Genomic DNA, 21048 nt, shown 5'->3' on the forward strand with positions numbered 1-21048 from the left:
CCCCACAAAAGCTATATTAGCAAAAGATAAGCTAGATCCTGAGTGAAGCACTTGCAGGCCTGTAATGCTCAGAGAGACAAAATGCTGCTGCTGCTGCAAGACAGGGCGACACACACATAAAATCAGATCAAACACAGAGTTCCCTTGCCTTCTGCACGTGACAGGTAAACAGCCACCCCACGTGCTTCTCTAAAAGTGTGGTTTCATGATGAATGTAGCCGACCCTGACACCAGGAAGGGCTGGAGGGGCACCCTCACTGGTGTGCAGATCCCGCTGACACCAGCACCCAGAGGCTGGACCACAGAGAGGATCTCGCTGGGAACCCAACCAAAGGAAGCGAGGGCAGCAGTTACCACTTATATCTGCGTAAAGCAATGGTGAAACTGCAGCCTCAGCCCATCTTTTCTCTGCTCCTAGCTACAGCTGTGTAGCATTTATAATCAAGATGGTACACTTTTGTTTTGGAAGAGAGAGCCGCAGCCAAAGCTGATGAATTAAATGGTGCAGAGGTGAGGGATAGAACAGCTTCAGCCCCAGAGACTTGTACTCCCCAAAGCCACAGCTGAAACAGAGCTGTCACGTAATAGTAAAACCAACCACTTTCTTTTAGGCTATGGCACACAGTCACAGCTGTTTCATCTGAGTTACTTTTTTGTGATACTTCATGAGTTGCATGTGGGGAGTGGAACTGAACACCAGTCTTTTTACTTGAAATTTTCAATATTTGGCACTGATGATTTCTGTCTGGGCTGCTATATATATCCTTCTGGGTAATGGCTAATTATTTTCATGTGTGAACTGTCCAGGTAAAGTGTTTAATGCAGAGGAGTGGTGAATGCTACCCTTCCAATTCATAGGCAATCTGATAAAGAAGGTGAAGAGGTCTTTTGCCTTGTACCCAAGGCTTTAGTGGCAGCCACCAGTGGTCTCAGAGGTGAAGGCTGTTGTGGCCATGTCTTCCTTCTTCCAGATGTCTTTCTCCCTCTTAAGAGCTTGAGACTGAGCATAGAACGTGATCAGAGCTCCAGTGACTCATCAGCCATAGTGGAAGATGTCTAAGGGGTTTGATCTCTGAGGTGTTCAGCTGCTTTGTGCTGTCAAATCAGGGACTGCATTTGGTCCATTGTTTCTATCTTTTTTTTTTTTAATCTAGCTCATAATGTGTAAGAATTTAATCACCTAAGGGGCTGAAGAATGGGGCTGAGACAATATATTCTTATCTAAAAAGAAAACACAAAACTTTTCAAACATGGCATGTCTTACCATTGCACAGTTACAACTGAATAAAAAAGAATAATATTAAACCCATGAAATGTCAGAAAGCCAGTTCATCCACTGTGACTTGGCAGCCTGTAGCCATGTTCAGTGGGCTGAGGGAAATTGTATTGTCTTTTTAATTTCATGATTTCTAAAGCAATGGGGAAGTGGCATTTTTACAACAATAGGAAACCCTCCTCATCACAGCTTAGTTTTGTATTAGTTGAGGTCAGGAACAGCAGAGAATGGATCTGAATCAGTGTTCTAGAACCAATCAAACCAAGTTAGAGGCCAATGCAAAAATGTCAACTATTCACTCTGTGCCTCAGTTTCTCCAGCTGTCAAAGCAGATTCCGAGGTTCAGCAAGAAGCTTGATAAAACAGGGGGTAAAGTGCTTTTTGCATGGGCAGTGCCAGCAGCTCCAGCCTGCAGTTTCTTGGTCTCTCCTCCCTGCTAGACCTCGGTTCCCTCTGATACAGAGGACCCTCAAACCCAGCATACACATTTGTGCACGAAGGAGGTGATGATGCCCGTCTGTGTTCCAGGGCTGTCAGGGCGGTTTTCCAGAGCCCCTCGTTGACAAGCTGCTTTGCTGTGTTGTCAGGTTGTGGAGGAGAACTCTCTGGCCCTTCTGGATCATTTCACAGCCCTGGCTACCCCAACAGCTACCCAAGCAATAGGGAATGCATCTGGTACATTCGCACAGCACCCAGTAGCAGCATTCAACTCACCATCCAGGAATTTGACATTGAGTATCACCCAAACTGCAACTACGATGTTTTGGAGGTAAGATCTAGACCTTTGGAGGTAGATTTAGCCCTCAAAAATATATGAGTTATCCGCATTTCTGTCTGAAGCAGATTATTCCAAAAACTGCAGGGGCAGAACAAACAGTCTACTGCAATTTCCCATTTCTGCTATGGTTAAAGCTACATTCCACAGATGCTTTTGCAGAAACCACAGCACTCATTAATTTTTGTGTTTATGACTTTGATATTTGTACACCTTAATAATGAAGCTAGGCACTACACATTTCATAACATGAGACAAAGCTATTCCGAAGAACCTGAAGTCTTAAAATGTCCACCCTTTCCAAAGAACTGAGTGTAGGGTACTGTACTATGGAGATAAAATTTCCCAAAGCTAAAGGAAGGTAATGTATCACTGAGAGGATAGCTAAGGTGGGACCTTGTGTAGGACCTTCCAAGGAAGTGGAGAGGTTTATAACCCTGGATCCTAAAAACTCTGAAGAACCTTTGTTCTTGGAAAAAAGACTAAAAGAAGAGGCAGTGTTGCAGTGTCCTAAGCAGATTAGGGTGGTTGGACAAGGAGAAAAGGGACCTCTCTACGGGTTTATTGACCTTTAAGAGACCTGGAAGAGTGCCTGGTCCTGTTATATAAGCCATCTTGGTGCTCATGTTGGGAAGCAGCCAGGTGACCAGTTCCCAGCTAACAGATTTGAATAGACTTCCAGTGCAAGAAAAAGCACTAGGAAGTAGTTTCAGAAAGAAATTATTTGGAACGATAGATTTTCTAGATGGCTCTCACCAGAGAGATACAAGACCACTAATGGAGCTAGAGTTGTTGGGTCTTTTGTTGTTATTACCTGCGTGAATTTTTAATGTTCTCATAATGGACTAAAAATAAAAGATTCATTAAGAGAGATTGTACCACTGTGCTGGGGCCTTCTGTTCTCCCAAGCAATGGGAAGTATGGCTGGCATACAGCCAGACAGCTATCCATCCAGCACGTGCTCATACTCTTTGCTTTCTTTCTTGCCTTTGTAGCCTTGATTTCTCCAGCCTACAGTTCTTAGTGCATGCTCAACAGCAATGTTCCTGATGGGAGACTTACCCTGCATCCCAAAGCAACTCTTAAGTATCCAGTGGCCAGACCAATGACTGTTAAGCATTTGTACAAGGAGAGGAGATGCATGACTAAACTGCAGCCTTTTGGCTTTAAAATAGGTTTTCCTAGCTGAGCAATGAATCTGAAGTCTTAATCATGTGGACACTAATATCCTACTAGCTTTGAGGCTTCTGTGGGATCTGGATGTAAGGAAGTTGCTCCATAAACTCTCCTTCAGTAGCAGTGGCGAATGTGCCCATGTGTCACATTGCTGACACCTATGCCTGTGAGTAGGTGACCTGTGTTGGCTGGTCTGGATATTGATGAATCAGCTGTGTTGCAGCTTCATTGCTGTTTATGCCTACATGGCTGCTTTGAAGCTCATCTGCCTGTAAGCTTCAGTCATGCCTCTGTTGCCCAGAGGAATCAATTAAACTGCTGCAAAGTCCAATTCAGCTGTGGTTGAATAGTGCAAGGATGATGCCTACACCTAGAGCTGGTCACCCAGGAGCTATCAGGATCCAGTAGGAGTGCAGATGGCTGGCAAACATTTGCTTAACAACTTTTTGACTAGTGGGGGCCAGCCTAAAAGCCTAATGAATGGGCTGCTTGACACAAATTGCTTAAAGAAATTGCTTAAGAGGATCCTACAGCTTGCTGCTCTGTGTCTGTGAGTAAGGTATTTGCCTTAGGTTTTCAGTTTTCTTTCTTTACCACTTCTAACTAGTTGCTGTGCTTTACTTCTTTCCGTCCATTCTCGTTCATCAGCACAGATGCCTACTTTGCAGTTCGAACTTCCCTGCCTTCCTGCCCTCAGTGTGGCTATTGACCACTGCCCTTCCTTGCCTTCAGGATTGATAAGCCTCTTGGTTACTCATCACCCAACCTTGGCTCACCCAGCTTCTAGCACCTGTCTCTGATCTGCTGATAGATAAACTGATATAAATTGAACTATTGGGGAAGATCAGTACATGTCTTAGTGCAAGATCAAAGGTTCTGTCTGGCAGTGTGCAACTCTCCCTGCCAAACTGCAAGCATTTGGTAGAGCTTTTTGTAATTTGCTACACATATATTTCCTTGTTTTTGTTAGAAATTACACATTCACAGAGTCATTGATATAGTGTGCACAGAACAAAAGACGATTCAGATTTAGGGGGAAAAAAAGAATGTGGTTAACTATTTTCAGGAGCTGCTGTACCTTGCGGTCTTATTTGCTGTACTTGTCTACATAGGTCCAACCTGAAAACTACACACACACACACACGTTTGATAAATTGCTAGGAAAAAAAGAGGTTCCTGGCGTGCCTTTGACATATTCGGTTTCCATGGTCGCTGGATTTCCCAAACTTCTTTCACCCTCATGTTACCTCCCCAAGAGTATCCTGTCTACCAATTCCTTGGGTTATTGAAGTCTTCTTTTCCTAATCTCTCTCCTCTGATTTCACTTTTTCCTTATCTTAGAATAGTGAGTTCTACCACTTCCTGTTTTCTTTCAAGCCAAATAACTTTCCAGTTTTAATAGGAAGTCAAGATCAGAATTAAAGTAGCTCTGCACCCTGCTGTTCCTCCAGACTCCCTATCTGCTTAACTCTCTCCACTCTCTGAAACAAGAAACCTTTTTCAGAACATTTCAGAACAATTTCTATGTCCCTTCCTATTGTTCTTCCAAAACATATTAACTTATAATAAAAATTTCTTAGTAATCACCAGGTTTGCTCACCTGGTTGCTTTTACCTTTTGCTTAGAAACACCCTCCTTTCAACCTGGCAGAGAGTTGTAGGAAATTTCTAACAGATCTTTCCCATCACACCAACTTTGCTGCTGTCTTCCTTTTTATCTTTACCAGTTTCTTGAATATTTCTCTCTTGCACATCTTTCTGAAGCATATTCATTCTTATAAAATGCAGCAAGCACCTCCCTTCCCTTTCCTTTGACAATGCCTCTCAAACAAGCTATCATTTTCATGTCAATATCTTGGACCTGCCATATGTTTCACTAAGACCTTCCAATAATAGTAAAGTAAAAAATTTGTGTTTGGAATCTTCAAGTTCTCCCCATGGCTTCTGCATGCTCAAATGTTCGATAGGTTCCCCTTTCACCCTCCCTCTTGTGTCTATTGTGATGCTGTTGCAGTCTTTCTCTCTTCCTCATCAGATTCCACGCCTTTTACAAACATCCAGAAGCAATTTTTTAAAGTTGTTTTTAAAGATGTTTTCTAAAAATGTTTTATGGAAATAGGGGCCATCATTTTGGACATAATGGAAGAATGAAATATATCTAAAAAACGGCTTCTATGAAAATACATGTATAGAGAAAAATGACCGTGCCAGCTTTGTTAAATTATGATTTATCTTTTTTAACAGTGACCAGATTTTAGTAAACTGTAGATATGTGTTGCCACAGCAAGACATAGCTGTGAGCTGAAAATGAAAAAACCCTGTCAATCATCTGTTGCACTTCCAAACCTTTATCAGATGCTTTGGTCTTCTTGTTTAAATATAAAGAGACATCAAATATTATCGTAATTCTTGTTTCTCTGTCAAAGTCAGGCTCTCTCTTTGCTGGCAGTTATATCTGGACAGGGATCAGTTTTATTCCCAGAAATCTGTGTCATGAGGGTGGACCAACCACATGAAAACAACTTTCTGTTGCTCATAACTCTGGAATGCTGACTGGTAACAATAAATGGAGCTAACAGAGCAGAAGCAAATGGTAAGAACAGATTAAAACCATGGGCTTTATGGCAGTGTCCTGCATCCCCGCTATTCCATCTAACATTATTTCATCTCTGGATCAGGTGCTCAGATCAAACTAAATGTTTTTATTTCTATTTTTATCTCTCTGTAGCTCGGACATCCTGTGACTCTTTGTGAACCACTCCCTGGAATTCATTCTTTCCATCCATTCTTTTTTCCCTCTCCTTTTTTCATGTGGTAACTATTGGTTTTCCTCTTTGGAGCCAAAAGTAACATTTTATTGTTTTTTGTCATGGAAACACTCTGGCCTGTTTTGTTCCAGCCCTTGTGAAAGCATCTGATTAGTTGGACTGGCCTAAAGGAGAAAAGAAAATACACTCCTAACTGTAAAGAGCATGTCTTTGACTAGTGCTTTTGGTTTTGAAACTGTGCAGAAGGCCACTGCCGAACAGCTAACAATGTAAAGGAAACTCACAAAACTCATCTTCCTATCAATATTTCTTCCCCCTCCTTAATTTTCCTTTGACAGTTCAGCTCTAAGTGTTCAGCTTGGATCAAATTAATTCCTGAGGTAATAGTACAGAAATCAGCAGGGCTTATGTTAGAGCTGGGCTGGCTCCCCTTGCCCATGGTGTGCAGATGGCCCCGGGGAGCCCCGGGGACGATGTGAGAGGCCGGTCCATGATGCATATCAGAGCTGAATACTCCCGCTGTTTCCTTTGACACATAGCTTCATTGGGCAGGTTCAGATGATTAAGAGCATGTGTTCCCTCTGGGTCCCACGCTGTGGCTCTGACTCAGGGAAATATACCACAAACAGATTTTAAAATTCACATTTTGAACAGACTTCTGACAAATGCAGCTGTTGTTGGGCCTCGCAAGCAGCCAAGCATTTGCTGAAGACGCTGAGCTTCCAGCGGACAAACATGCTTCTTCCCAGCACTGTGGCTGCTTCATTACAGTCAGAATTTGAGCTGCAGTTTCATCCCTTCTGACTTCTCCTGAATGCCTTGAGATGATTGATTTGGCAGAGGAACCATTATGCATTCAAATCATGCAGCCTCCCTGCAGAAAGCGTAATAGTGCTGGTCTCAGTCAAAATTAAAGAAAATAATTAAGCATGCAAAATCAGCCACTGAAACAAAAGGGAGTCCTCTGAACATCTTACAGAGCATCATGTTTATAGAACAATTCATTTCTTGTTGCTTCTGGGGACAGGAGCTTCAGTTTCTGAGGTGCCACATTACTCTGGAATGACTGAATAATTTTTCCAGTTTTTTTAAAAAAACAGTTCTTTTACCTGTACCTCTAATGGCAGAGCAAGATCAGGCACTGAGAACATTAAGTGAGCACACAGTCAATTAGATTATGTAGCAATGCACTACACTTATCTCCGGAGGTGGTGGAACTAGTTCAGCTATTTATAAGACTTGCTCAGATACTTAGCTTGGACTGAGCTCAAACTTCTTCTGAAGTTAGCAAGTGTCAGGAAGAGCTTATTAAAATATTGTGTTTGCCCTCCTCTCACATAGATCAGAGGTAAAAGGGCCATAGAGCACACTGGTTCTTATGGTGCTGCCACTTTCTGAGAAAGATGTATAGATTGCTCTTTCTGACCTTCTGTGGCATTTTCTGTGGCAAATAGGCTGATATATACCCTTGTTTCTGTATGGTGTTATTAGAATATCATTTACTTCCTTGGCCAAAATCCCATAGTTTGGATCTTGATTCTGCCATTGAAGTTACAAGAATTGCTAAGTGTTTTATTTTATCAGAGAGAATGATCAAATCTGGCTCCAATTAAAAAAAAAAATCAATCATCTTAACTGTGCTTTTAAACATAAAGGCACAAAATAGCATCACAAGTTCCAGCAAAGAGATACAGTTTGTTTACACAAACACACAAAAGATGTACTTTTATATCCTCACAGAAACAAGGTGCTAACCCTGGAGGGACTGAGGAAGAAAAACGTGGCAAAGTCTCCAAAGCAGAAAATTCTTGTTTAGTGCAAGGCTGTTTTGAAATCATCTGGAATTGCATACTTGTTCCAGGTGTTTCAGACACCAAGCAAACCTGCAGAGAAAACAACTTTACTAGCTACCTTACGTTTAAAAATGTGGAATCACTTTCAATATTTACATGAGTTTTTTTTCTCCAGTTTAAACTGTTCGGATGTTTTCTACTATGGCAGATGATGTCTTTGAAAAGCTCTGACTAACAGTGTTCTTCTATTTCTAGGTCTATGGTGGACCTGATTTTCTCTCTCCTAGACTAGCCCAGCTGTGTATTTCAAGATCAGCACAGAACCCACTGCGAGTCTCCACCACAGGCAATACAATTGTTGTCCGTTTCAAGACAGATGCAGCAGTGACTGGGAAAGGTTTCAATGCCTCCTGGCATGAAAAACCGGGTGGTGAGTGTGCTGATGAATGCCATGAGAAATTCAGGAAGTCTGAGAAGAACTGAGGATCAGCCATGCAAACATGTAAAGTAGTCGAGCAGTATAAGATTGAAAGCTAAAGAGAATTAGGATGTTACTGGATTTGATTCCACTAAAAGAAATGCTGAAAAATGCACAGAGGAAAACAGTGAGAAAGAAATCCTCTAACTGGCTTATATTTAAGCCTATTTATATGCATTGTTACAGTCTACCTGTTTCTTCTATACATAATGAATCAAGACATTCCTGTAATCAGAAAAGAACTTTTGCATGCCAGCGATTTCCCCTGCACATGCACATATACAGCCCTTTATTAACTGAATGATGCTTCTGGTTTTAAATTATAAAGTGAAAAATAACTGAGAATGTGGCTTAGCTTGGAGAACTCAGTGAACTCCAAAAATATTTGGAGTGATTAGTAAATCCTTGAACTCCACAAGGTTCATCCATCCCCCATGTGATTATTTGTTCAAAGCCTTACTGGTAATCAGTGAAAGAAGAGAAATGTTTAAAGGCCCCAACCACATGTTTCTACATGGGAGTTCTTATGAAAAGGCTAATTACCAGTACATAATTGCAATGAAAAGTGAGAAGAGGCAGATCTTAATTCTTGCAGTTTCACTTGATTAAATACACTAATTCATTGGTCTGTCAGGGTTCAAACTTCTCCATTCTCACAAGTTTTATGAGAAAGGCACAAGATTTCTTTGAATAAAAAGACAGTTTACAATAGTCCTTTGAATTAATCCCCTTCTCAGATTTGGTGGATTGTTTTTTCCAAACTGCTTAGACCCCCTGAAGCTTTCTCATCCCTTTATAGCATCTTGCCTGTTGTACTTCAAATCCCCCTCTCGCCTCTAAAATACCCTCTCACCAGAGCCCACTAGCAGTGTAGTTTTTATCCTTCCAGCAGGCTGCCTCCATCTCCAGCAGTCCCTATGTCTTTCTCTCACCCCACTTCATCTCTTTGCATCACATAAAAGTCCGTTTGTTTGCATTAGTCCCATTGAAAGCCCTGGCGCTACCCGCACAGGATCCATCATTCTAGGCTATTCAGATGTTCATGAGTGCTGGAGCTGTTCTGGTCAGAAATAGCCAGGGGTGAACTGGAGTCCTCAGGAAGCCCTCAATTATATGGGGAGATAAGTGAAATCTTGAGGCTTGTAATCGCTGTATTGCTCATGAGAAAATGGAGCTCCCAGCTGTCTTCATATTTTCCAAAATCTTTTTCTCTCCCCTATGCTCAGCTGGGCCTAATCATTGCTTTCTCAGTGTACTAGGTTAGCCAGTCACCTAGGTATAAAAGATCTGTGGCATTCATACGAATTATATTTTTAATTGTTTTTATAGTATGTAGGATAGAGAAATACCAGCCCTAATACTTCAGCCTGTAGGTCATTTACTACCAACCTGGGCCTAGAAAGAAACTCACAAGCATTGTTGTTGCACATTCACCAATTATGATAACATTTTACTTTCCTGGTAGTCATTTTACATTGATTTTGGTTCTGGACAGGACACTTGAACGGATGGAGCACTCATTTTACACAGGTTTAATGTAGACAGTACCAAGATGGAGATGATGTTCCTTCAATTTAAAAATAAAGGTAGAATCTTGCTAAGGATAAATGAGCTATTACAGTTAAAACTGATCATGTCCTTTTCAGGCTGTGGTGGTATTTTCCAAGCTACCAGTGGTGAAATCCATTCTCCAAACTATCCTGAGCCTTATAATAACAACACAGATTGTTCTTGGGTTATCCAAGTTGACTACAGTCACAGAGTCCTACTGAACTTCACGGATTTTGACACTGAAGACCACAACTCGTGTAACTATGACAGTGTTGCAGTAAGTAATAATAGAAATTTCAAAAGTTTCCTTAATGAGTCTGGCAAAATGCTTACAAAAGAGGAAGTTCACTGTGCAACCTAGGCTGCAGTTGGTTTCAGGCTGTTTGTTGCATAGTCATGTTCTGTATTTATTCACTGACAAACTAAGGCTTAAATTTAAAGCTAAATAATTATGATCTAGCTCTCTTTGCTCCACCACTGGAGCAGGCCTCCCAAATGCATTTATGCATTCTACCATATTCCCATTTATATGTGGAAGGATCCTTTGTTGAGAGTGGTGCATGCAGCATCCTGTCAGTGTATTTTTCTTTTTGGTGGTGTGAGTTCTCAGTAGCGCTGAAGAAACAGCCCCATATAGAGATGGCTGTTATTGTGCCACCTTTTTCCATCTGAACTATGGTGCAGGTTACCACAGCCTGTTCCAACCCATAAGATGGACTGCCCACATCTATAATAGGTTGCCCACACTTGGTTACAAAACTCAGGAGAAAGAGAGGTCCATGCCCAGAAGGAGTTCGGGTTTGCTGGCTTTCGTTCTGTGTGCACTGTGTGCTCAAGTGCTCCTTAGCTGGCTGTTTAATTGCTTCATTAGAGAGTCTGCCCTCTTAAAAGTTTCACATTGCTATCAGTTTGTGAGCTTTTGTTGGTTGATCTCATGGAAATTCAGGTTGCTGCTCAATCAGCATACAACAACGAAGAGCTCTCCACGTCCCACACTTGGCCCTGTAGGAGCAGGAACATGAAATCCTGACTTTTGATGTCAGATTGCACTTCACTCAGTACAAAGGCATGTGTGATTGGTACAAGTCGGATAAAGCACCGTGGCTCTAGCGCAAAATCCAGCCCTCCTCTCCCTGATAAATCGTCATTCACAGAGAACTCAAATTGGCAGGAACAGAGACTCTTTTGAAAACAGCATCACTTTTAACAGCATTGCCTCGTAAAGCTTTTTTGTACTGAATCAGTAAAAAGGAAACGTGTCCTCATTTTGCTGAGCAGAACTGAAGATTTCATTTGGCTGCAAAGCGTCTTTGTCCAGTGGATGTTCATTTTTTTCTGGTTCTGAAGCATAGGGAAATATGGTTATGTTTTTTTGTTTAAATTTTTAAAATCCACTTAGGGGGATTATTGAAATGGAAAATCTGTTGGAAAATAAGAGAGTCTTCTGTGATATCACACAGGAATAGAAAATCGGATTGCCTGGCAGAAGCATGGGCCATCCAAAACAGCAGCACTGGGCAAAAAAATTCCCCAAATTAGGGGCTAAATTCTGAAAAGACCTGAAATCCAAGCTTCAATTTTAAACCTGATGCCAGTGAAACTTGTCTAAATGCTTTGTGGAGTACCCAGCTCTGTAAGCTCCCTGCAGTTATAGGCACAACTCCCATTACTTTTATAGGCCAGATACGGGCACTAGGTTTTTATTCATTAAAGGGGATCAGTGCTTCACCTGGTAGAGGAGATTGCTATGGCAGAGCTCTTTGCATAAGGTGGAGTTAGTAGGCCATCGCAGCACAGTGACACTGCTTTTCCTCTATTCCCATACAAGTATCTGTTGTTTGCTTCTGCTCTTTTGTTTTTTGGGAGGTGATGGAAGAAGAGGTTGCCATTTAGCCCCAGTTGTGCAAACATGACTGAAGCAGCAGTGTGAACCAGGAGGGAGATTTAAGTCTAATGTGGGCATCAGTCATTGCCTGCCAAGTTCAGAGTGATTTGAAAACGGATGGGGGAGGATGCTGCTTTGAAGCCAAGAGATAACAAAAGTCTCTGAGTGGTATGTGAAGTAGGGGACAGCTCTTCAGTGCTAATGTAGGAGGATCAGCAAAACAAAAAGATTGGATGGTGTTTCTTTCTCTTCCTAGTAAGTTAGTAAGCTGAAAACCGCTTGGTTCCAACACCTGGATGTGATTTGTGTTCATCTCGTTCCATGGCTCACTATATGCCTTGCATAGTAATACAAGAACAGATTGAGGGGACAGAAAGTGCCTGAGGATATATAAGGACACGTATGACTGGGCATGGCTTAGGAATTGCAATCCAGAGGAGCATAATTGGAAAATATGGGTAGATAAGGAAGCTAGTGGTTGTTATTTTCTTTCTAATATAGGAACAACTACTACGTATGAGTAATACAATGGTTCCACCCTTCTTTTTTCTGCATTTTTTACTTATCTTTATGGTTTTTATTTGCTTTGTGAATTCTCTTGGGGCTCCCCTCCACCCTTGAGTGTACCAAAGGCCTTTTCCTTCATCCTTCCCCTTCTAGACCAACTCATTTTTCCCTGTGATATGACTTGAGATGGCACATGTAGCTGTAGTATCACTTGTGAGTTCTTTGTTGAGCTTCTTCCTCCAATTTCTGTTTTTTTTTTTTTGTTTAATATTTCTGCTGCAAATTCTTTTCTATTGGGAACACATGAAAATGTACTTTTTCCTGCAATGTCTTCCATTCCACAGTTGTGAACAAAATGGAGTAAGGGAAAACACTCAGCTCTGATACTTCTTGGCTATACTGCTCCTCCAAAAAGCCCAGTGCCTTTTCCAGTTCTGCTCAATAATTTCCTGTGTGAACCTGGGCACAGATCTAGGTTCAGCCAAATTGATTTTAAGCATGTAACTGTAACCCGCAGTGTAACTGCTCTGAGCTCCTTCTAGAGTCAATGGACACAGCGCAGGCAAGAGAGGCCTCCAAAGAGCAGTCCAGGCCACCAAAAAGCACATTCTCCACTGATGGTGGATGTCCCAGTTGAGTGCCTAAATTTAGGTGGTGCCTCGGTTCTTCATCTGCTAAATGAGAATTTGTAGCCTTTACTTTCTCTGGTCTACAGAAAGCATAAGATCTTGAGAAGACTTTTTGGTGTCACTGTCACCATACATAAACAATAAATACTTAATTTCTTTTTTTGTACCAGACTATTTCTGTCTGGAGAGTGTCTGACAGCAAACAAGTTTGTTTCTTTGAAGGAAAATAGAGGAAAAGAAATGGGGAGTGCACTAATTCCTGTATTTTTTGCCCATGTGTTTTAACCAGTGAACTGGATCTGAAGTTACATTAGGAGTGAAGGTCAGCAAGAGTTTCAAGCATTTGGAGAGCCTATGAAGGCGTGACTCAGAGAGTAGCATTTGCAGAACAAGACACTGAAAAGGAGAGGGAGAAATAGTTCATTCTCTTTAGTGGCTTTGATTAAGTAAATGTTATTTTTCTTTCCTGTCGCAGTATAACAAGCAGTACACAGGAATGCAGAAAATGTAAACCTCTGGGAGCTAGAGTGGAGATATGACTTGCTTTATTGCAGGTGCTGGCAGAGATAATCTTCCCAGAGAGAACAGCTAGGATGTGGGATTTTTATGGTTCAGAAAGCAAAAATTATCTTCTTTTTGTTATGTGCTTTTGAAAACTGAGGTACTTCTCTCATTTCAAAAAGAAGGAGATGAATCACTCAGTTATGTTCATTGTGTAAAGAGAAGAGAAGACCAAATTGCTGCTATGTGCAATGCAAAAGAAAATTTGGCTTTTAAAAAACTTCTTGTGAGCAGATGCATCATCTTTCTTTACTTATACAGCCACAGGAATGCATTTCTCAGATGTTTTCAGATTCACTTTAAGGCACTATGGAGAGATGCAACTATTTCCTGAACTAGTGAGGGAATATTTTGGTTTCTTATCTAGACTCAAGACTGAAATCCTCCCTACAAAATAGTTTAAGTTAACAAATAGCAGGTGAGTAACAATGATGTAGCCAGAGTATACCTATGTGCTACTGTGCCTGCTTGACTTGTAGCTGCCGTAACTCCTAAAATGCCATATCTCAGTAACGCTTGTGCTGAGCTGGTGCTTGAATCAGATTTTTAGTAAGTATAAAGGCTAAGAGTCATTCCTAGTTTTCTGAAAGAGGAGACACTACTTTTTTTCAAACAAGCCCCCTAGAAGCAGCAAATATATTCGAATTAGAAAACATTCTTCTGACTCTCTGCTCTTCTCCCAGCATTCACACAGAAAGACTTCTGTATTCCAAAAAGCCCTTGCGATGAAATGTCTACTTAGTCTCTCATGTTAGTCATCCTTAAGGTTTTCCCTAGTGAGACAGCTCAGTTACTACAGGCTCATAACAATCCACATGTCGACAGTCAGATCTTCAGCTGTGCTGAGTGGCACCAATCCATCAAAGCCAGCAGTTTACATTAACTGCTGTCAGGCTCGCTCTCCATGCTCTCTCAACACAATGCTTATTCTCTGTCCTAGCACACAGACAAAATCCTCTCACTATGTAAGGGACTGTCAGTGCCTTAATTCCTCAGGGTTACTTTGTTAGTCATTATTTTTTTCACACTCCACGGTTTGTGGTTTTTAACTCTAGGCAGCTTGATTAATGTACAGAATATTTGTGCAGGGGAAAAATAAACATTGCACAGTATGTATTAAAGTGCTGACTGTGGCGGGATGCCAAGACAGAAGAAAAGGTTGAGTGGATGGATATCATGGTTCTCTTTACCAGGTACTCATTTGTCCAGACATTGAAGTACACTTAATACTCCATCACAATGTCCCACACAGCTAGCCAGTGTTATATGCCCAAGGGCAAATGTTTAATCCATGAAAACAGCATTGGCTAAGCAGGGTATGTCAGTGGATTAAACAGGAGTTTTGTCCTTTATTGCTCAGCTCGGAGGTTTATTTGAGACAGGTCACCTTTTTTCATCTACTGTTACATTTTTCTCACTAATGCACTCAAAGGCCTTTGAATACCAGAGGCAGAAATGTTGCATTGTGTTACACAGTTTAGTTAGTTAGAAATTTTTAGTTGATCAGTACTGCATTGCACAGGCTTGCTAGAATTTGAGGCATTTAAAGTAGAAGAAGAAAATCTTAAGTAGCAGATCTCCTTTAACCCAATGGCATTATTTTGCTCTAAGTGCAGTTTTGTTTAGCTTTTTACCTCCTAGCACCTGAGTATCTTCCAGTCCTCTTATTATCCTTTATTTTTCTCCATTTTACAATAGGAAGCTGAGTCACAGGTTATATTAAATGACATGCCTATGGTCATGTAGGATGCTGATGTTGAGACAGGAACTGAATTCAGGTCTTCCATGTTGCTGCCCAAGGCTCTTCCTCCCTGGGTCACGTGACTGTGCTGATGGCTCCAGTGCAAATCACTGAAACCAGGCACAAGGCTCGTGAGAGTGGCCCATGGCTCAAAACACAGCAGCAGTGAGTCACATCTGGTTGAGTGCCAGGAAGGTTCGGTGGGACGCTCTGAGACTGTACCATTTTCCCTCCTCTGAGGTTTCTCTTTTTATAATTTTGATGTCACTTCAGGTAGAAAGTCATTGATTTTAACCTTGCTAGCCCTATCTTCCTGATTATGAAACTAAAAGGAAATAAAATTATCAGCTGTGAAGGAAAAAGAGAAGAAAAGCATTTGTGGTAAAATTAAAGTGAAATTCTATGAAACCATCTTTTTACTGGGCGCAACGACTTTATGTGAATTATGCTTTACAACTTAGGATAATGTTAAATGCCATTAAATTGTTTCTTAAGCAGCCCTTTTGGGTTGTTCAGCTAATTATATTATGTGCGTATATTTAGGTAGACTTACATATATCTAAAAAACACACTCACACACGCTCACTTGCATTCAGCTACATGTATTCAGCAACAGTTAGCAATATATAAGCATTCATATACATATACATCACTGTATCTTGCTGCAGGCTCCACACAATTGGTGTTGAGATACTGAACATTTCTTTCCCTCTTCTTTGGACCCTGATGCTTAATACTGGGTAGATACATGTGAAAACACTAACCCAAGTGTTTTCTCTTCTTATACACAGTCATAGTCCCACTGATACACTAGTGGCATGTTAGAGCCGATACAGAAGTCTTTACTGAAGCAAGATTAAGAGTTTAACTGAATAAAAATTACACAAGAACTCATATTAGCCATTAACAGGAAACAATAACAAAACGTGTGGGGATATCTGAGTTGTTAAAGTAGAGTTGCTTCCATCCCACACATGTACAGAGTAAAAGGGTTACATTATGCTTTTTTGCTATAAAGATCACAGTAGCTTCAGCCCAAAATGGCTGCATTCTTTGGAAATAGCCACAGAATAAAAGCAGGCAATGCATAATTTGTTTGCACCGCTAATATCAGGACTGTATCAGGACCAAAGTGTATGAAACATAAGAGAGGGAATGAAATAAAAGTCTTCTCAGTACTCCCATTGAAATCCAGTAGTTCATTCCACTCTTTTGTGGCAGGTATATGATGGCCCCAGCAGTGAAGCACCACTTCTTGGAAAATATTGCGGGACACAGCATCCTCCTCCGATCACAACCTCCAGGAATGTAATGTATGTCCGACTGCGCTCCGATACAACCATCCAGCACAGAGGTTTCAGTGCTCGCTTTACTGAAGGTAGTTTCTTCATTTACACAAACACACCTTTGTCTAATCACCAGTTAGTCTATATCAGGTACAATTTTTTAGCACAGCTTATAATGGAAAATGTTGTTTCTATACATGCAGCATACCAGTGTATATCTTTAGCAGGACTGAATTTTGTAAAATTATAGATTAAAGAATTTAAAAACACAGGATCATCTTAGATTTTTAGAATGGAAAAAAAATGCCCTCCATGGCAAGCCATCTAGCAGACATGTCAGCTGCCTCTTACTCCTCCTCCCTTGGAGGTTAGCTACCCGTATGTATCCTGAGAAAAATATGCAACTGGCAGTTTCCACAGGGAAAGTGGCAAATTAGCATTTTATGTCTTTATCTATGCTCATGAATCTGAAAAGGCGTGAAAGAATTCTGTGCCGTGCTCTTCATGAAGTACATGGATTCAGTCCTGCAAACCCCACCAAACATGAAAAATCTAATTTGTGGATTGGTATTTTCCATGTTTTTTTTTTTTTTTAATGAAAAATGGCTCCAGCTGGGCAGAATTTTTCAAGAAAGTTCATATTATTGTTGATTTTCTTTCATTTTTTCACAATAACTTTGAAAGCATTTCCCCCTCCCAAGATATAACTATTTAGTTTTTGTGGAGAAAATCCCTTTTCTCATTGTTTTATTAGGATTCTTTTCACTATATGTTAGCACCTTTCCCAGCAAAAGCTTTCTTTTCTTTGAAAATTTTGTGAAAAATTGGAAAGAAAAGAAGGAATTTTCATTAGTAAAATTTCCAGAATACCCCAAATCTTGACATTCCCAATTATTGGGGTCCTAGCTAGATGCCTAATTAGGCATCTCTGAATACCAACCACAACGGCCTAACCTGCTAAATATTTTCAGAGCACATTTACAAGATCAGGTCCTGCACAAAAAGCAGCCAGCGAGTCTGCCTGGGATGGAGGCAGCTCAGATTCGGTCCTCCCGAGAAGACCTTGTAATTCCCATTTCCTGCTGGATTGCAGCACAACATGATGCATGGATCCTAGACTTTGGTACTTAACTCCGCACTCTTACGTATAAAGCAGCTGGGTGTTAAACTCCAAATTGGGGGTTTTATGAAAAGTCAGCATGCTTAGAAATTAAGCATTGCAGTGCTCAGCACTGTTAGCCAGAGTTACACAGTGGATTAAGCTTTTGCATATGTGCAACATTTCACACAGTTGCAGTTTTGCTGATCCAGCTCACAAGGGGACCATGCCAATGCCATGTGCTACAGTCCTTGGGCACGGGCAGGTTCTGGAGGGTTCCTCACTGTTCTTTCCTTCCTAAGTGCCAACGTAGGCAAAAGATCAGAGAAACAGATGTATGATTGGGCTACCCTGAGCTGAAGTTATTTTGGCCCCAAGATTGCTCTCTTGAGCTATATATGAAGCAAAGTCTGTTCCGCAGTCTTTCTGACTTCTCTCAAATTCTTGCCATGTATTTTACCCTCATTTTACATTGCAGCATGTCATGTTTTATACGTTCCTTTTCACTACAGAATCTAATATATGTTTTATATATATAAATATATATATGTCTTTGTGTATATATGTGTTTCATTCTAAAGCATGCGGAAGTTTTATCGAGTCAGATTCAGTTGGGGCAGCAATTTCCTCTCCTCTGTATCCTGCCAAATACCCAAACAATCAGAACTGCAGCTGGATTATTGAGGCTCAGGAACCATGTAAGTAAAAACATCTTTTATAGTTAGTTGGATGACTAATATCCTCATCCTTTTTTTCTGTAATAACAATACAAAATTCCTCCTTTTTTTCTCTAGGAAGTTCTGCATCCTGGTAGCTGGAGAGAGTGTGGCTCTCCTAATCTGTCCTAAGTCAGATTTTACTGTAGAAAAATTTAGGACATAGTGAGGAAAACAAAGTTTACAACTTTGTCATCTTAGCTGATTTACTGGGACCTGAGTGTTGGAATTATAAACTAGGTGTTGAATAGCATGTGAAGTTGGAATCATCTGTCAGAAAATCTTATAGATACATAAGGCATAATATGATACATAATGCATAGTATCTAATATAATATTATATATGCATTTGCATATATACACACATATGTATACATCTGACCTTATTTTGGCCTGGATTTTTCAGGCTAGAGTTGTGGTGTATCAGATGTATGCTGTTAACATAAATAAATAAAATTACAATTAAGTAATGAGAAAAGGTAGGGAGATATTTTGATTTAAAATACAATGTAAAAAGAACATAAATACACTAGTCTCATGTGCATAGCTGTACCCTCAGATGTTTCTCTCTAATTTTGGACAGATTTATGATTGATGTTAAAACACCAACATTTTCCATTGGATACCCAGCATTACTTTTACAGTGTATAAGATTTCCTAAAATACATGTACAACTGGGAAGAGTTACAGTATCCTGATAACATCATTTAAAGTAAACGTTTATTTTTACTGGTGACTAATGAACAATTGTTGTTCACCTGATATCTATCTGTTGCTATTAAAATCATAGAATGTTCCAACCACATTTAGAAGTTTATTTTGCTAAGTTATAAAATGAAAATCAATATGGCAAGGAAAACACTAAAACAAAAATTAGGAGATAAGCAATTTTTAAGCATAGGTTCTTATACAAACACATGAAAAATACATCATCAAAGCTGTTCCTGACCTATACAACAATTTTTTTAAAGACAGTCTTTGTCTGTATCTAGGTTGAAAGCTCGTTCATAGCTCTTGTCTCCTGGTTTATATCAGTGTGAGAGAACAGAAAAATCCTGGATAAGAAGTAGTCTATGTATGTAGAGGCTTCCTCCATATATCACAAGGACCACTACATACTACACATATTACAGGTAAACATGGCTTTTTTGTGCCAACCACACAGCATAACAGGACATAGCCATGCAAAGTAGATGTAGCCATTGCAAACCACAGCAGAGAGTTCTTGTTCAGCTCTTACTGAGACGGCCAACATGTCTTCTGCTCTTACCACCCACTGTGTTTTTACTTTTCATTTTATATCTGGAGGACCTGCACTGATAGCTGTAAGTGATTGACTGGCCTGGTGCAGAGAAGAGGGCTGAACCTGCAGGCTATAGGACTGAATGGCAATCAGTGGCACCCTGCTGAATGCAGCGCCTGGCCCATGTCCGTGATTTCAGCTTGTTCTAGCTAATTAATCATAGCCAAGTGAGAAGCAAAATGTTTGTGTCAAATTCAGACTTGATCAGTGCGAGAGAAAACTTAGTGGGGCCACATAGGCACGCTAAGGCTGGGACTATTACCATGGACTGGTGTTGAGAAAAGCCTCTGTTCTTCCATTCATGAATTCAGTGTTGTTCATATAGAACAAACTAAAGCAATATGAGAATCAAAAATACCCTGAGTCAGAAGTGCTCTTTTTCAGCTTGTAGCCTACAGTCTGAGGGCGTGGAAAATCCAATTCCATACAAATATAGCTGAGGGTAGTTAATGATCCTTTAACCAGTCCAATTGATGTATGATGTGGAACACTACCAGACAATGAAGGATTCAGCTCTTTCTGAGCCTGGAGCAGGGCAGCGTCAGTTCACATTTTGTCCAGATCTATGATATAGATCACAAAGGGACAGGAGGTTATGGATGCATAGAAGTAAGTTTTATTTTTCAATTATAATGTGTGTAAATATTCCATGCTGTATTTGGTGACATTTAGACTATATAATGAAGCTGTTCAGATGTTGGAAAATTTAGGTTCATGTGTATGCATTAAATCCTACACTCCTAAATTAGAAAGTACTGAAATATGAAGGTATTTACCAGGACTTTTACAGTAAGGATTAATGGACTTCCACCAAATTCACTTCACACATGAAAAATTAAATTACTTCAGATTTTGTGTTTTATGATCCAGTAACAGACACTGATTTATTTAACTGATTGACTTCAAGGGAGAGAAGAAAAGATGGTATTCTAGGATGGCTATCCTAGAATGAATATGGAAAATAGAAATCCAGTGTGTGTTTACATGTCATTTTTTGTGTGTGAAATGCCATCTTTCCCTTCAGGCTTTCACTCTTTTCTCTTACCAGTTAACCACGTTACACTCTCATTCACTGACTTTGATATTGAAAACAACAGGCAAAACTGTACGACGGATTTTGTAGAGATTTTGGATGGGAATAACTACGAGGCTCCTCTTCGAGGTATTGCGCCTTCACTTGTTTATTTCGTACACAGGACTACACAAAATGTAAGCAGGAGAATAACGTTTCTCGTGAGTCTCCTCCTGCCTGATGGACTACCCTGGCATTGGGAGTGCCCATGGCGGCGTTCCCCTGGGAGACCCCGGCTGGAGGAAAAATCCCCGGTGTGAACAGTGTGGTCCTTGCAGGTGCCAAGCGCATCCCTCCTGACCTGTGGTGTGGAGCTGATCCTGTGGCCTGCTTCCCTCCTCCTCAGCAGGGCACTGTGGGAAATGGGGGGAAGGAGGGTGGAATGAGAAGGCTCTGCTATAGCAGTTCACTTTAAATGGCATTCTTCAGGTTA

General features: G+C 40.6%; 1 protein-coding gene across 3 annotated transcripts in view; it reads left to right on the forward strand.

Moving 5' to 3' along the window:
- CUBN (cubilin) overlaps positions 1–21048 on the forward strand; it is a 152286-nt gene that overhangs the window by 63304 nt on the left and 67934 nt on the right. For all 3 annotated transcript variants that reach the window (XR_010387583.1, XM_026098657.2, XM_064505984.1), the window contains 6 exons: positions 1864–2045; positions 8043–8217; positions 9912–10093; positions 16361–16517; positions 18106–18222; positions 20592–20705. Coding sequence is in view for 2 of the 3 variants with exons in the window: in XM_026098657.2 (XP_025954442.2) it covers positions 1864–2045; positions 8043–8217; positions 9912–10093; positions 16361–16517; positions 18106–18222; positions 20592–20705 (927 nt within the window). In the remaining variant the exon portion in view is untranslated. The remainder of the gene's footprint in view (positions 1–1863; positions 2046–8042; positions 8218–9911; positions 10094–16360; positions 16518–18105; positions 18223–20591; positions 20706–21048) is intronic.

The sequence above is a fragment of the Dromaius novaehollandiae genome, chromosome 2 (assembly GCF_036370855.1).
Source record: "Dromaius novaehollandiae isolate bDroNov1 chromosome 2, bDroNov1.hap1, whole genome shotgun sequence".
Lineage (NCBI taxonomy): Eukaryota > Metazoa > Chordata > Aves > Casuariiformes > Dromaiidae > Dromaius > Dromaius novaehollandiae.